Source organism: Monodon monoceros, unplaced genomic scaffold (assembly GCF_005190385.1).
Source record: "Monodon monoceros isolate NGI ecotype Baffin Bay Population unplaced genomic scaffold, NGI_Narwhal_1 Super_Scaffold_4, whole genome shotgun sequence".
Classification (NCBI taxonomy): domain Eukaryota; kingdom Metazoa; phylum Chordata; class Mammalia; order Artiodactyla; family Monodontidae; genus Monodon; species Monodon monoceros.
Window position 1 is genome coordinate 3,711,160 of NW_021703781.1, and position 17,610 is coordinate 3,728,769.

Genomic DNA, 17,610 nt, shown 5'->3' on the forward strand with positions numbered 1-17,610 from the left:
CCAAGCACCTGATGGCTCCCCAGAAACCTAGCCTGTGAACGTACAAGCATGGATTTTGACAAGGGATTGGCTATGGGGGGGGATACATTTGAAACAAATTGTGCATATTTATGAAAATACATTAACATCACCTTTTCTAAAATTCAGTTTAGGATTTTTATAAGATGTAGCATTAAACATGTGTTGCCTCTTTTGAATTAAATATAATAATAATCACATAAAAACTGTATTTCTTAATGTTTATTTAATGTTTATTTATTCAAAAGGTAGTAGACAGGGCTTCCCTGGTGGCGCAGTGGTTGAGTCCGCCTGCCAATGCAAGGGACGCGGGTTCGTGCCCCAGTCCGGGAAGATCCCACATGCCGCGGAGCGGCTGGGCCCGTGAGCCATGGCCACTGAGCCTGCACGTCCGGACCTGTGCTCTGCAACGGGAGAGGCCACAGCAGTGAGAGGTCCACGTACCGCAAAAAAAATAAATCGATAAATAAATAAAATCTAAAAAATTAAATGCAAAGCCCCCCCCCCCGTTACCCTGGAAAGCCATGGCGCTCTCTTCTCTCCTTCGGTGCCCACCAGGCTTGCAAGAGGCTCCTCACCAGCCAGTGCATCTGTCACGTGGGGCAGCCCCTCCCCCGCGGGTAGAGCACCTCCTCACAGCATGGGCTTCAAGCTGGGCAGACCTGGATTTGAATCCTGGTCCTGCCAGGGATGAGCTGTGTGGCCTTGGCTAAGTTACTTAACATCTCTGAGCACTGTGTTAGTTTCCTCTTCTTTAGAAAGGAAAATAATGCATAGGCAGGGGGTGCCGCAAGGGTACTTTTCTATATGCCGGGCCATTTTTTTAAGCTTTTGGTATGAGACGGTTCAACACAGCCCCTTCTTGGTGACTGGTACCCAGGGCTCTGAGCCAGACTGTCCTGGGCTGTTCCCTGTCCATCATCCCCACAGTCAGCTGGTCCTAATGTGTTACTGATGCATCTTTCAATGCATCTCCAATTTGTCCCTTCCTTTCATTGCATCGTACTGGGTCAAGCATCCACTGCCTTGTTCCGGGGCTACTGTTAATAGCTTCATAGTGGGAAGATCTTGCAAACTCCATATCCCTCCCCACTCCACAGACTCCACGATTCACCCTCCACATTACAAAAGAGTGGTCCTCTTCCCATAAAAGGCAAATCAATCACGACTGCCCTTCACTCAGTATTTTTCAGTGACTCCTCATTGCCTACCGAAAAAATCTACTCCACAGGAAGCTAGCTAAGCCAATTAGGATCCAGCCCTAGTTCAACTTTTCAGCCTCCTTCTGCACATTTAGTAGATGCACAGCAGCAAAACCATAAAGATGTGTTGCTTCCTGGCCCCCCTGCCTTCGCACACAAAGCTGCATCTGCCCAGAGAGCTCTTCCACTCTGACCCCAGTCCACTCCCCTCTGCCTGGTGAACTCCTACCCATGCTTCAGTGCCCAGTATAAGAAGTCCCACCTGCCTGGTGCTGTCTCCCTGATTTCCCAGGCAGATAGAAGCTCTCCCCTTGCATCAGAACCATCGTTAAACACGTTTACTTCAGCATTTAAGATATCTCACTCCTGTTATGGGCATGGGTAGGACTTGCCCCCTCTGGACTCCCTGCAGAGGGGCAGTTTGCATCTCTTCCCTGTACCTGGCACCAATGTTAGCACATCAACCTATCCTTGAGAGAATGAGGTTTCAGTTTTCATGATTACACCAATCCGTCTTCTATGACCTGTGCGGAAAAAAATGTTTCAGCAAGAAAAGAGGGTGAAGACATTAAGTAGCTTAGATCAAATGTGGATCAGGCAGTGAAATGTCACAGAAATGATTAGACTATTAGAGGGAAGGTATCTCATGACCTGAAAACTAATTTTTTCATTCAAACAGCACCCCCAATAACAGACAATTTATTCTGGAACTTGGGAATTTTATTGTTTCTTGAAAGTTCACTCATGAAACATTTATTGGCCACTTGCTATGTGTCAGGCACCAAGGAGCACACCTCTGAAGAGGACAGCACAGGTGTCTGGGGAGGGAAGAACATAAGTAATTGTAATAAAGTGTGACAGGTGATGGACGGTGAGGTGCCTGGTGCTGGGTGCTTACCAGGCAGGAAGCAGAGGCTCCAGTGAGTCCAGGGATTGGCGTTTAAGTGGAGCCCCGCACAGAAGAAATGTGGAGAACACGGTCCTTCCCCTGCAGGGGCTTCTCAAGGACCAAGCTGGGCTCTGGGGTGCCGTGGGTGGATGGAGCTGACCCCAGCCATCCTCACACCTGTTCCTCCTCTCCCTGCCCCGGACGCCCACCTGCAGCTTCTCCCCTTTTATTTCATACTTGGCTGTTACAAAAACACCGCCAAAAAGTTTTCCGAAAGAGAAAAACCTGCTAAATGCTATTTCCTCCCACTGTTTCCTCTACGTTTGCCTCTGCTGCATGTTTTATACACAATTTCGTGAAGATGGAGGGCTTCCTTTTACATGCAGCCCATAAAAAAATGCAAACACTAAAAAAAAATCACTATGAGAAGGATTTAGTAACCATGACCATGGAAATAATGGTCCCTGCACTGAACAAAGGAAAAGTCAGGGGAATACGCATCGGCGGAAGTGAATTCCAGGCTCATCACTTCCCGGAATGAACGATTCTGTGGAAGGGACTTAACTTCTCATTGGCTCAGCTTCTCCTTCTGTAAAAAAGGTGACAATGACACTCTTCTTGAAATATTGCTGCAATGCCTTGATGAGATTTGAAACGGCCTTGCACACTGCAAAGCAGTATGTCGATGTTAGTTTTTTATTAATTGGAAAAGAAAGAGCGTCCATGATGGATGGTCTTTGCAGAGAATAAATTAAAGCCAAACTAAATATATTTAAATAATTAAGTTTACCTACTTTGATTCACCCAATACCCCTTATCTAATTCTTCTCTCATTTATTCTCTACTTAATTAAATCTCTGCAGTACAAACGTGAAAGGGCAGCTACCCCTCCTAGTACTGAGGGACCCTCCCTCTTTACCTACTAAAATAGCAGTTGGTAGAAAAGGGAAGAGGAGGTAAAAATATCTAATGGGAAACAGATATTTTCCCATTGGGGTCAGAGGAGAGGGACGTTGTCCCCCTTCCTTCTACTTCCCAGCATTTATCTCTGCTCGTGACTACAGATCTGTATAAAGATTGTGTGATTAACCCATGATCCTTCCACTGGTCAAGCCCGTTGACAGCAGGGACTCGTCTGTTTCACCCCAGTGTATTCTGAGCACCCTGTGCAGGGTCCAGGCCCTGAAAGGCCCTTACTAAATATGTATGGAACTGATGCTCTGGATTTGAGCACCCATTACTGCCTTACTCTATGATGCAGACCTAAGAAGGGAACCGCAAGGATCATTTTATTTAGGTATCTTCAGGACACAGAAGGTTGGTCTTTCCCAGTGCAGAGCAGTAGTTAAAAGCATGGGCTCTGGCTAGGACTGCCAGCTGCAATCCCAACTCTGCTTATTATTAGCACAAAGATACTACGCAAGCTTTTAAGCCTCAGTTTCCTTATCTTAGATAATACCGCTTAGGGTTGGTGTAAATATTATATGAAATATTGTGTGTAAAATACTTAGCAGCCAGTCTAAAATGCTCAATAAATGTTTGCTATGACTACATGCTTTACTAAGATACTGTCTCAGTTGACTCAGGCTGCTGTAACACATATCATAGACATATGATATCATCAACAGCAGAAATGTACTGCTCACAGCTCCGGAGGCTGGGAAGGCCAAGATAAGGTGCCAGCAAATTTGGTGTCTGGTGAGAACCCACCTTCTGGTTCACAGCTGGTATATCTTCATATAGTGGAAGAGGCGAGGGCGTTTTTCTGGCCTGTTTCAGAAGGGCACTAATACCAATCACAAGGGTGACATCCTCATGACCCAATCACCTTCCAAAGGCCCCACCTCTTAATACCATCACCTTTGGAGTTAGGATTTCAACATATGAATTTAGGGGAACACAAACATTCAGACCAGAGCAGATACACAAGAGGACTGAGGACTGCAACAAAATCACATTTCCTGAAAAGAATTAGAATTGACCTTTAGTATGGTCCTTCTCTGAGAGTCCAAGAGAAAAACAATGATTTCTGTAGATCCCTTATATCCTTCTGTTTGTGTACTACAGACAGAAAATAAGAAAACAGGAAGTCTTCTACAAAATGCAAATCTGACCTTGCCAAGATATGATATTATTATGTCAAGGTGCACAAGCTGAACCGACAGACCTTATTAGGGGTAGTTCTCATTTGTTATTTTAATCTGTTGCATTCCTTCTGGTGTCTGTCCTGTATTAGTAAAAGTCTACATTCATCCTTCCATACGTGTGATTTCTTTGAGCATAACCAATAGCTTCAAGATAAATTGTTAGACAGGAGTGAACAGCACTGTGGCCGCAGGGACAGGACAGAAGGAATGAATATTTTCTTCAACAATGTAAAAGTGAGCTGACGCCAGAATGGCGTACTTCTCCTTCCAAGAAGAAGCGTGGGGTGAAGGATCGCAAGGAATCCATATTCCAGGTGTGCCTTTGTGTGTTTTCTCCCTCAACCTCAGATCTTCACACAACTCTTTCTTAGAAAGAACCGGGGCTCACCTGAGCTTGGGCAGATTGTAAAAAGGCAGACCACCAGGATCTTCTTAGGCTTACTACTGGAAATCCCCTCAAGCTCCAAGTTCTTAACGTTCTTCATTTTTTCAACAGATACAGTTACATAATGTATAAAATAGGAGGCAAATTTCCCAGGGAAGCAAGGATAGGAAGGACTATTTGGATAGACACATGAGTTATTTTTTCGTGTTTAGAATGCCAAAGTTTGCAAAACCATGCTATCTTCAGGAAAGATTTGGAAGAGATCTCATAACTGAGCCAACCTCACCCCTTGACCAAATTATTGGTCAAGTAAGAAGACAGGGAGAATGGAAAAGACTTACCAAAGGTGGCAAGACCGACCAAGCCTTAGTTCAGTGCACTGTATCTTACACCACCCTAAATACTTGTACAGCTCACTGTGCACAGTATGTGGACATCTCATGACTTTCCATTTAAAAGGCTTGGCGCAGTGGTTAAGAATACGCCTGCCAATGCAGGGGACACGGGTTCAATCCCTAGTCCAGGAAGATGCCACACGCTGCAGAGCAACTAAGCCTGTGCATTGCAACTACTGAGCCTGAACTCTAGAGCCTGTGAGCCACAACTACTGAACCCATGCACCCCAACTACTAAACCCGTGTGCTGCAACTACTGAAGCTCGTGCACCTAGAGCCCGTGCTCCGCAACAAGAGAAGCCACTGCAATGAAAAGCCCGTGCACCACAATGAAGAGTAGCCCCTGCTCGCCGCAACTAGTGAAAGTCCTCACGCAGCCACGAAGACCCAACACAGCCAAAATAAATAAATAAATAATAAATAAAAAGGCTTGGGATCACTATAAATTAGAAGTTTCCAGCTTTACAGACTGTTTCATTCATATATCATCCCCCATTCAATAGTGCTGGACATCTTTTCAGTTAACTGCCTGTGTTGGGGTTTGCTGTAACACATGGTAGGGTGATAGCCCAGAGGAAGAAGTCATCTGAGAGGAGCTCAGAGGAAGCTCCATGAAGGACTGAGTAAGGAGCTGGATTGTAAAAGTGATTGGGAATGAACTTGGGAAGACCATATTCCAAGTCATGCAAGGGTAAAATGCTTCGATGCTGCATGACCCTGCATTCAAGCATGGCCTGGATATGCTTCCGGATGGGTACGGCTGGATGCAATTCTAAAGGTACCACTGTTAAGCATATAGATATATAGATAAAAGAATGGGAAATAGTTAAGCATGAAGAAACACTGAAAGGAAATGACCTTTATGGTTTATCAACTCGTAATTTTCTGCACTGGGAAGAGAGGTGGCTGGGCGCCATCGACTCTGAAGATAAAACTAAAGGAAATAAGCTTCAACATCAGCAAGGGAATCTGGATGTAATTTAAGGAAGAACTTCCTGACATTGATGATTCAATAAAGTACAGTTAGGAAAACATTAGCATTTCCTTTTCCCAAATTATTTCAAAACACAGATATTTTCCATGGAGAGGTAAGAGACAAGCTCACCTGAGAAAGAAGGAAGGAAGAGAAACTTGATGAAAGCTTTTCTCCTTACGCTTTCATTGTGTAGGAACATATTACTGTTTTAACATCTCTGCAACTTAACACACACACAACTAAATAAACTGAGAACAAGAAGGAACTCTTCAGAATCATTTTACAGAATTAAGATTTAGGGTGTGTGGGGGGAAACACAGCAAGATAAAATGGCTTTGCTCCTTTTTTCCATTCCTTTCTCCTTAATCTCCCGATCCCTCTCCAGGCTGTTCAGTCCTAAGTTACCCCACCTGTGTCACCCTCCAGGGCCTAAGCCTGTCTCCCTGCCCAGGCTCCTCGGGCAGGTGTGCCCTGCACAGGAGGCAATCCTGTAAAAGACCAACAGGGAGAGCATTCCCTGGTGGCGCAGTGGATAAGAGTTCGCCTGCCAACACAGGGGACACGGGTTCAAGCCCTGGTCCGGGAAGATCCCACATGCCACAGAGCAACTAAACCCGTGTGCCACAACTACTGAGCTTGTGCTCTAGAGCCCGGGAGCCACAACTACTGAGCTTGCGAGCCACAACTACTGAGCCCGTGTGCCACAACCACTGAGCCCATGAGCCACAACTACTGAGCCTGCAAGCCACAACTACTGAGCCCGCATGCCACAACCAATGAGCCCGTGAGCCACAACTACTGAGTCCACATGCCATAACTACTGAGCCCATGTGCCACAACTTAGCCCACGAGCCACAACTACTGAGCCCACGTGCCACAACTACTGAGCCTGCACTCTAGAGACCGCGAGCCACAACCACTGAGCCCACATGCCACAATCACTGAGCCCGCGAGCCACAACTACTGAGTCCGCATACCATAACTCCTCAGCCCGTATGCTGCAACTACTTAGCCCATGAGCCACAACTACTGAGCCCACGTGCCACAACTACTGAGCCCATGTGCCACAACTACTGAGCCCGCGAGCTGCAACTACTGAAACCCACGAGCCTAGAACCCGCACTCTGCAACAAGAGAAGGCATCGCAATGAGAAGCCTGTGCACTGCAATGAAGAGCAGCCCCTGCTTGCCACAACTAGAGAAAGCCCACGCACAGCAACAAGGACCCAACACAGCCAAAAAGAAATCAAATTAAATATTAAAAAAAAAAAAAAGACAAACAGGGAAGTTGACGGGACTTTCCACAGCTGCAGGAGCACCTAGGAACCAAACTTCTAGCAGGAGTTGAGCTTGTTGAGTCAGAAATACAGTAAGAAAATGCATTTGAGGATGTTTTTATTTTAATTTTTATTTTGGGATAAAGAAGAAAATGTTGACACTTGAGGAAGAAGAGAACCACTGACGTGAAGAGGGATTTTGAAACAAAATGATCAAATGCACTGGGTGTCTATCTGAAAGGTTTAGTTCAGTGGTCAGTCTCATTTCTGCAGAGAAGCAGAAAGGAAGAGAGGAAGTACTGACTGACATTTCTAGTGGATTTTTTAAAAGAACTTTCATATTTTAAACATCCATGTATTGACATTAGTCTTGAATTTTATTATATACATATAATTTATTTACTCAGACACATATGCACACAAATACAAATTTTATTTTTGGAGAGAGATAAGGTTTTAAACAATCTATCACCCACTGATAATGAAGTGTATACCATGTGACAGTTTGCTTAAAATTAACATCCCTAATTGCTTTGAGAGGTGTCTCATGGGTCCCTGAGTTGGGAATGATATGGATAGATGAGAGCTGGTCTCATAAAACTCCCCCAGGTTTTGAAATATTTTTATGAGGTAGAAATAAAACTGTCTAATAGTCCTACAGTTCTGTGGTAGATTTCATATGCATTTGGGAATTCTTTTGATGAAAATACACAGGGGAAGTTCAGCTTTGTATAAAAGCACTTTCTGAAGAGAATCCTAGTTTCAGCATTTTTTTCCTTCAAAAGTTTAGACATCTCTATGATGGAATTTACAGGGCAAACCAACTGAGGGTTTGGTTATAAAGGGAACACAAATGGACCAAGTTCTCATTTTGCTATGCCCTTCATATCAGATTCACGCACTTTCTTTTAAGGGAAGAGCAATGGATTTTTCTGAGCCCATTAAATATCCAGGCATTTCTGAATCCAGGTTTCCATACATCCTAAAATAAGATCTAGATCATATCACTTTCTCTCTGATATAAGTCCTACTTCTAGGACTATTTTGACATGAATCTTATACTTAAGTGAAAGGAGATCTGTGCCCTTGAAGCTCCAGAGCTCAGCAAGATCAGATGTGTCTCCCAGTCTTGGACTCTGCACTCTGCTCATAGTTCACGGCCATGGGTCACCATGCGGCCGGCCGGCACTTGCAAACATGCACTGGGCACCCTCGGGGCTCCCCAGCATCCAGTGCTCAGCCCGTAGCAGCCCCAGTTGACATTCCTGGTAGACCCTAGACACCCAGAGGGGCAGCCCCATGGCCTATCACTGAGCCTAATTCACAGTAAATAAACGAATGCTCAGGGTAACAGATATGATGAATAAGACTTCACTGTCTACTAAAAGTAGGTTTTCCTCACCTCATACTCTTCTTTCATTTTGGTGAAAAAGCAGCATATGCTTATGATTCAAGACTATTTTACTAGGAATTCCCTGGTGGTCCAGCGGTTAGGACGCCACGCTTCCACTACGGGGGGCACGGGTTCGATCCCTGGTCGGGGAACTAAGACCCCTCGTGCCGTATGGTGCGGCCAGTGAAATAAAATAAAATAACTAAAATGCTAGATTAAAAAAAGACTGTTTTACTTTGGAATAGGTATCAGGGGAAAATCAGCTCATTCACTAGCAAGAAAGACCGACAGGTACCATCCAAACCTACGTGATAGGCGCCATCCAACATAGGTAAATATAAATAAGCGTGCACACACACACACACACACACACACACACACACACACACACAAACTTTCTGGAAAATACTGACATTTACTTTCCTTCTCATAGCCTTCTTCTCAGTTATCTGAATTTACTCAATCCAAAGTATATAGAGCATCTATTATATAACACCGGACTTTTAGCAGAATATGAAAAGAAGCATATATAAACCACAGTCATGACCTTCACGAGTTCATGATGAAACTGGGGGTGAAGAAAGAACAACAACAGTAATAGTACCGATGTATCGAGCGACGGCTTGACTAGCCACTTTACATGCACTGTCACGTTCAGATTATAGCAAACCTCAAAGGCGGGGATCGCTCATTTTAAACATGAGGAAACAGAGGCCTTTTCTGTACTAGTTATCGTGGGAGTATCTATTTCCCACAGAACAGATTATATTCAGGATAAACAAGTATTGACATGAACACCAAAAGGACAATATTGCCCACGGACTTTGGAAGGAAGGTAAACTTCTGCTGGTGTGGCTATAGCACAAGCATATTCCTCCATCTGTACTGGGGCCACCACTGCTCGTACTGGAATTCTCTTGTCCACCCAACTTCCCCACTCCAAACTGGACAGCCACTGAATCCTACCAATATTGATTTCACTACATTTCTTGGATTGGACCCTTTCAAACTCTGTGCTTCCTACCCAAACCTGACTCCAGATCTTACTCAGCAATTGCAAGTCCATTTTGAACAACTGAGGTATCATTCTTCTTCCTGGTTTTCCCCCAAATCAGTGTTCACTGCCACCGTCAAAGGCATCCAACTCCAGCTTGAGGATCCCGACAATCCAGTGTTAACTGGGTCTGGAGATCAATGACACGCGTTTAACTTTCCAGGAAGGGAATGTGACAGAAAGTACTCACCGCCCATCTAGCTCCCATCTGCCCTTCCTCCCCACCAGTCATCGCTTCCTTACTAGCTGTTCAGGCAGCTGAAAGACTTGTAATTCCCATCCCCTTGCAGCTAGAAGTAACACGGTTCTAGCCATAAAATATAATCTGGAGTCTAGTGTAATAAAAGTGAATTAAAACTTGGATTTCGTTTGCAGGCGTATTACTATTAGCATCACCACCATTATGTTCATCACCATCAACTAAGAATGCTAATAATAATTTCCACTTGTATTTGTTTTCTACTGCAGTGTAACCAATCCCCACAAACAGTGGCTTAAACAACACAAAGTATGATCTCACAGTGTCCTGCCTCAGCCACCTGGGCGTGACCGCCTCCTCTGCTCGGGGTCTCAGCAGGCTGAATTCACAGTGTTGCCCAGGGCTGCAGTCTTACCTGAGCCTTGAGTCCTCTTCCAACCTCACCTCTGGCTGGCAGAATTCAGTTTCTTGCAGCTATAGGACTGAATTTTCTTGCTGGCTTTGCTGGGACCTGCTCCAGATCTGAGAGGCCATCCTTATGACGTGGGGTCCTCTGCATAGGCCATTTGCAGCACAGCTGCTCACTTCTTCGAGGCCACGGGGACGGTGTCTGCTGTTTCTTCTGTCTCTGACCTCTAGTCCTTCTTTTAAAGGGCTTGTCTGATTAGGTCAGACCCATCCAGATAATCTCCCTTTTGATTGACTTAAAGCTAACTGACTAGGCACCTTAATTACACCTCAAGATCCTTCCACCTTTGCCAGATGATGTAACCTAATTACAAGAGGGACACCCTATCATACTCATGGGTCCTGCCCACGCTCAAGGGGCAGAAATTACACAGGGGGCTGGAGTCTTGGGGCAATCTCAGAATACTGCGCACCACACCATTTAATGAAAAGCCCTGAGCTACAGACACTTTATATATATTATCAATTTAATTTCATTCACTTCTGACAACACTCATATGCAGTAGGTATTACTAATCCATTTTACAATCGAAAAAATAAATCAACGTGAATTAGCCACGTGCCCTTAGGCAGATGACGTCAGCACTCTGTGCTCACATTCACCACTGGAATATAGAAATGCTATGGTCTTCCTTATGTATGACATGGAGCTATAATAAAGGGCAAATGAGAAAACACTTGGGAAATTATTCCGAAAAATTAAAGTACCATCGGTCTGCAAGGTATCCTGTATGCCTGCGAACGGTTCTTTTGCCTAGAAAAATATACTTATACTTCAAATGTGCTAGGGAGGATGGTACAGAAGTGAGATGTTTGAAAAGATACAAGATCTGGGATCCGCGATGTGTGATGTTAAGTCCCTTAATCGCTCTCTGGACCTGCATTTCCTCATTTTAAGTAATAAAATGAAGGGTTTGGGACAGGGGATATGTAAGGTCTATTTCAGAACTAAAACTATTCTAGAACTATGAGTTTGTTTTGTATTTATATTAGATTTTAAGACCTGAATGCATGGGAAATGCCATTGTTTTAGCTGCAACCCTGTAGTACCTAGAAGAATATGGGGAAAACTCTCCCACAGCAGTTGTTAACGATGCTTGGGAAACATTAAATTATAGTAATTTACCTCAACCTCTGGATGCCCTTGCCATCAATAAAATAGAATCTCTTTATAAGGGATAATAAGCAATAGAAATCATGGTTTATCCAGACATATAGAAAGCCCAGCTAATTAACTACTGAGCCATTTCTCCAGGGAGCAAATATTCCGGTTGTTTCTGTACATCACTTGACAGTGATGTAGTAGTTAAGTAGTTAAGTCAATGAGGGAGTCCGTTTACATGTTACTTGCTACCATCTTGGATGAGTCAAAAAGAATATGAAATTAAGAGAGGAATAAAATTTCTTCCCCGAATTAATATTCCAGAGAGCAAAATTAAACGCCAGCCCCTCAATCTGCTTCTATCAAGTGAGAATAATAAAAATCAAGGATGTAAATACATATCAAGACCCAGATAGAGGAACGCATCTCTGGGAAGACAGCTGACACGCTGAAATTGTTCACAAGGTCCCATCAATCCATCACGGCACAGCAGAGATAAAAGGGGAAAAAAGTCAATTCTAGGAGCGAAAAGTGTAAGCATAAAAGTCATAAACAAAAGCGTCGTTAAACAAGAAGTGGAATCACAGCTCTGGATAAGTATGTTAAGTTGAAGGTGGGTGAGCTTCTCTTTTTTCCTAAGGATGCCCTTGCCAATTTGTTAAACACATTCATGCAATGCACAGCATTTAATAGGCGCTGTTTTTTAAAGTGGAGAGTCTATCTGAGACCTTTAGAAAACTCAGGACTTACAAATGAGAAGGGAGAAATGCACACTGCTCTATTTTTAACTAAAAGGTGTTTCAAAATATAGATAGAACATTAAGATTCTCTAACAACAGATCCAACTATTTACCACAAGTGATGCTTGTTCTGTGCTGAGCAAGGAAGTCAGTACCTCTTTGAGATTAAATAAATCTTTCAAAGTACCCCCGTTTCACCTGGTAAAAAGCCTGTTTCAACACACAAGTAAACCCCAGAGCCTCTGAAGTGTTCAGTCCCATCACAGAGTTGGCAGCGTGCTTTCAAAGTGGAATCTATTAACTTTGACCCAACAGTGACTTACGCCGATGGCAGGCCATAAACAGAAAGAAAAACAGAAGTAGAAGTCTCAGCCCAGGACAGTAAATAGATCTTATCTCTTGGACCAGCTCTGATCAGTTGGTACTGGCTGCCTGTACTACTGCCTGGGCACCGCGGAGCCCTGCTGACCTCAGTGAGAAAAAATGCTATGATCAATTAGCAACGTCTGCTATGAGGAGGGAGTCGGACTTGGGGAGGTGAGGGAATTACAGCATCTGTCCCACAGCTAGGTAAAAACCCAAAAAACTTCTTCTTGAATACCAGATTCTTCAACAGCTTCCAAAACCCTCTAAGAATTTTGCAAGAAAAAGGCATTTAACAATCCCAGGAGCGTACATTACTTTTGATAATGAGCCTTCAACACTTGTCAACGGAATTCCCTGGCGGTCCAGTGGTTAGGACTTGGTGCTTTCACTGCGGGGGGTGCCCCGGGTTCGATCCCTGGTGGGGGAACTAAGATCCTGCAAGCCGCGCAACATGGCAAAAAAAAAACAAAAAAAAAAACCCACTTGTCATACGAAATGGGTTTTTCAGAGCATACACCTTCTCCTTTAGGAATTAATCTAAGAAGTCCCATGAGTTGTTCTTTTGTGGAAAGCATCTGAGTACGGAAGAATATTCTGTCTTCTATAGATTCAACCATGATTCTATTACCAATGAATTATTTTTTACTATCAAATGAGGCTTACCTGCTCAAAAGCATGAAGCATGAGACAAAGGTTCATCATAAATCAAAGATTTAGAGTAAACAGTTATGATTTAGCGGTGAGACAGCTGATGGAGAATCCGGAAGTAATGTTTTTGGTCTGACCACTCATGGAGCGACTTGAGACGTCAACTGGGAACTTTTTAACACCTTGTTTCCATCACAGCGGAGGCCATCAGCTCGTCTATGGCATTCAACAACCTTAGAGCTGATGACCTCTTTTTGCTATAGTTCCTTTCAGGCAACCAGTACTCTTGTGATGCACATCATACCCAATGGACCAAAAACATACACTTTTAGCCTTGCATGCAAGATTGTCCGTAACTTTGATATATCCTGCTGACATATCCAGTCATCCCTATCCTTCACCATCAGTAGGTTAATATCCTTACCATCTCCTCCATCTGCCATGATCATTCATTCCTAACTCTGACGAAACTGTTTCACATGCTTGACTGCATAGCCTATGGCAAGGTTCTCAGCCCAACTGCAAAACGTTTGAAGGCTGCGCTAAACCACCACCTCCTCTGATGGGTTTTCTCTTTTCTGATCATCCACAGCATGTCATCAGCTTTGATGAATGTTAAACTCCTGAGAAAGAACTGACTTTTTCTCCTCTCATATCACTATAGTACCTGGCAAAGTCATTTCTTTTTTAAATTAATTTATTCATTTATTTTTGGCTGCGTTGGGTCTTCATTGCTGCGCATGGGCTTTCTCTAGTTGCAGCGAGCAGGGGCTACTCTTCATTGCGGTGCGCGGGCTTCTCATTGCGGTGGCTTCTCTTGTTGTGGAGCACGGGCTCTAGGTGCGCAGGCTTCAGCAGTTGCGGCACGCGGGCTCAGTAGTTGTGGCGCACGGGCTTAGTTGCTCCGCAGCATGTGGGATCTTCCCGGAGCAGGGCTCGAACCTATGTCCCCTGCATTGGCAGGCGGATTCTTAACCACTGTGCCACCAGGGAAGTCCCTGGCAAAGTCCCTTCTAAACAAAGAAATACATGTTGCAGTGAACATGAACTGTTCAGCTCCTGCTTCAGTTACAGAGAGCTTGCATGTTCCCCTTTCTATCAACCAAAGAAAAGAATATTTCCATCAGATACCATCTGCTGCTCAAGGTTGCAAAGAAGGATAAAGTATTGGGTCCTGGTCAAAATGGCATGAAGAACACAGGGAACACTTACTATATATAAAACAGATAACGAATAAGGACCTACTGTAGAGCACAGGGAATTCTTCTAAGTACTCTGTAATGATCTATATGGGAAAAGCATCTTAAAAAGAGTGGATATACGTACATGTATAACTGATTCACTTTGCTGTACAGCAGAAACTAACACAACATTGTAAATCAACTCTACTCCAATAAAAATTAAAAAAAAAAAAAGAACACAGGGAACTAGCTTTCCTCCTCCCATTAAATGTCCAATAAATATTCAAAAAGAAAAAAGCATCAATCTATACTGGGAACTAGAGAAAGTACTTGTGCATAAGCCATAGGCTTTGAGGAATTTATGCTGGATCTTATCTTACAGATGAGACTAGTCTGAAAGAAGATTTTGACATCTGATACACGAATGAAATTCCCACTCTCTATTTCAGAGAGAGAGAGAAGTGTATTGAGGAAGTAAGCAGGACAGGATCTCACTAAATCCCTGCTGACATCAACTAAATCAGAGGTGGAAGGGCTGGAGTTAAGGCAGGCCAGGGGGTTGGCAGACAACATCATGCCTGGACTCAGACATCTGTGGATGGCAGCGTTTGGACCCCTCGGCTGTATTGAAGGCAACAGGTTTTATCTGGTCAGTTCAAGGGTCGGGATGTTGGAGCAAAGAGGACGAAGTAAAGACAAGCACTGTCCCAGGTATCTCATTCGTATCCCTGGGATGAAGATTCCTGATAGAAGGACCTAAAAGTCCATGAATAACATATTTTTCCAGGGGAAAGATATATCTGAACTGGTGGTATGTTACTGAAACATTCTTTGTTTCACTTTCTTCTCTTCCTGTATTTTAAACCTGAGGTACCTCTAGAAAGATTTGGTCAGGGAGCCTTAAATTTTTCAGACAGAAGTCAGCTCAATTTCTGCTTGACTCCCAGACAGGGGTCACAAATCAAATGTCCACCTGAGCAGACAGGTGATATAAACACAGGTAATCATGGGTCGGGTAGAAGAGATGATAGGGTATGATGAGACCTGTGTGTTTGGGGCAGCTGTGACCCACTATTCAGTTTCAGTAGGTTGTTATGAAATGGAAGGTTCCTGGTACATCATAATTTCCCAACAAATATTTGTTGTTGTTTTTGTTCTTGTTCTTGTTGAAATAAGAAGCTCTAGATACCATACGAGAACACAAAGGAACAATATAAAGAGAAGTAGACCATGAAAACAGGAATGAGAGATGTGAACGGCAAACATACACAACAAAAAAAGATTATAAAAAAATTTAAAACAGACCATGTAAACAAAATCAATAATATCATTAATCAAAAAATAAGAGGGAGAGGGCTCCCCTGGTGGCGCAGTGGTTGAGAGTCTGCCTGCCGATGCAGGGGACACGGGTTCGTGCCCCGGTGCGGGAAGATCCCACATGCCGCGGAGCGGCTGGGCCCGTGAGCCATGGCCACTGAGCCTGTGTGTCCGGAGCCTGTGCTCCACAACAGGAGAGGCCACAGCAGTGAGAGGCCCGCGTACCGCAAAAAAAAAAAAAAAGAACATAGTATCCGAAAGACATGGAACACTATTAAAACAGTCTAACATATGCATATAATTGAACGCCCAAGTAGAAAAGAAAAACAGGACAAGGCAGAACACATATTTGAAGAGATAATGGCTGAGGATTTGGAAATATCAATTGAAAAAAGTTCAAAGACAGCTCAGAGAACCTTAAGTAAAATAAAAATAAACACCATACACTTAGTCACATCACTTTCAGATTGCTGAAAACAAAAGATGAAGAGAAAATCTGGAAGGTAGCCAAAGAAAAAAGTACATTACTGACAGAGGAACAAATATTAGAATAACAGCAGATCTTGATCAGAAATTATACAATCCAGGAAAATGTGCCAACATATCTACAGTATTGAAAGGGAAAAAACAAAGCTGCCAACCCAGAATTCTACACCAGTGAACATACCTTCAAAAATGAAGGCAAAAATGAGGAATTTTTCAGGCAAAAGCTGCAAGAATTCACTACCAGTAGACCTGCACGACAAGTTTTGTTAAAGAAAGTTCTTCAGACAGGAGTATGATACCAAATGGAAAGATGGATCTACACAAAGCAATGTATATTAATGGCGAGGTAAATAAAACAGATACTTTTCTCCTTATATTTTTAATGCCTTTATAAGATAATTGATTGTTTAATGAGAGTGTAAAATAATGTATCTTCCTTCTTAAAAAAATCAGGACAAAAAGAACTAATTATAACGAAAGTGAGCAAGAAGAAGGAAATAATAAAGAGCAGAAATCAATGGAAATACAAAATAAAAACAATAAACTCAAATCTTATATAAAAAGTTCAAAAAGATTAATAAGCCCCTAGCCAAACTGATCACGAAAAAAAAGAGAGGGTACAAATTACCAATGTTAGCAATAAAAGAGGAGACATCACTACAAACACTCTGGACCTTGAAAGTATAATATATATGCCAATAATTAGAAAATGTAGAGAAAATAGACAAATTCCATGAAGGAAATAACTATTTCAATATTAGATAATCTGAATAACTTGATATTTATTGAATTCATAGTTTAAAACCTTCCCCTGAAGAAAATTCCAGGCCCAGATGGCTTCACTTATGAATTCTATCAAACACTTATAAAATATATAATACCGATTCTATACAAACTCTTTTAGAATTTAGAAGGAAATGCCTTCCAACACATTTTATGAGCCCATTACCTTATAACAAAATAAGACAAAGCATTACTAGAAAAGGAAACCACAGAACTAGAAACCTCATGATCATAGACACAGTATTCCTCAACAAAATATTAGTAAATAAAATTGAGCAATCTATAAAAAAGATAATACATCATGACCAACTGGGGTTCATCTTTCAAATGCAACATTGATTCAACACTTAAAAGTGAACCAATGTAATTCACCCTGTCAACAGACTAAAAAAAGATCGGTATGATCTTCTCAGTAGATGCAGAAAGCTTTGTCTTTTCTAGAATGTCATATAGCTGGAATCTTACAATATGTAGCCTTTTTATATTAGCTTCTTTAACTTAGAAATATGCATTTGAGATTCCTCCAAGTCTTTTCATGGCGTGATACCTTACTGGGGGATGTGTGTCTGAGTGGGGCATGTTGA

General features: G+C 42.8%; 1 protein-coding gene across 1 annotated transcript in view; it reads right to left on the reverse strand.

Moving 5' to 3' along the window:
- Nucleotides 1–17,610, reverse strand: part of PCNX2 (pecanex 2) — a 278,141-nt gene that overhangs the window by 170,827 nt on the left and 89,704 nt on the right. Inside the window, exons 16-17 of the mRNA XM_029200853.1 lie at nt 3,756–3,879; nt 2,287–2,350 (exon numbers count right to left, since the gene is read on the reverse strand). Of these exons, the coding sequence (XP_029056686.1) occupies nt 2,287–2,350; nt 3,756–3,879 (188 nt within the window). The remainder of the gene's footprint in view (nt 1–2,286; nt 2,351–3,755; nt 3,880–17,610) is intronic.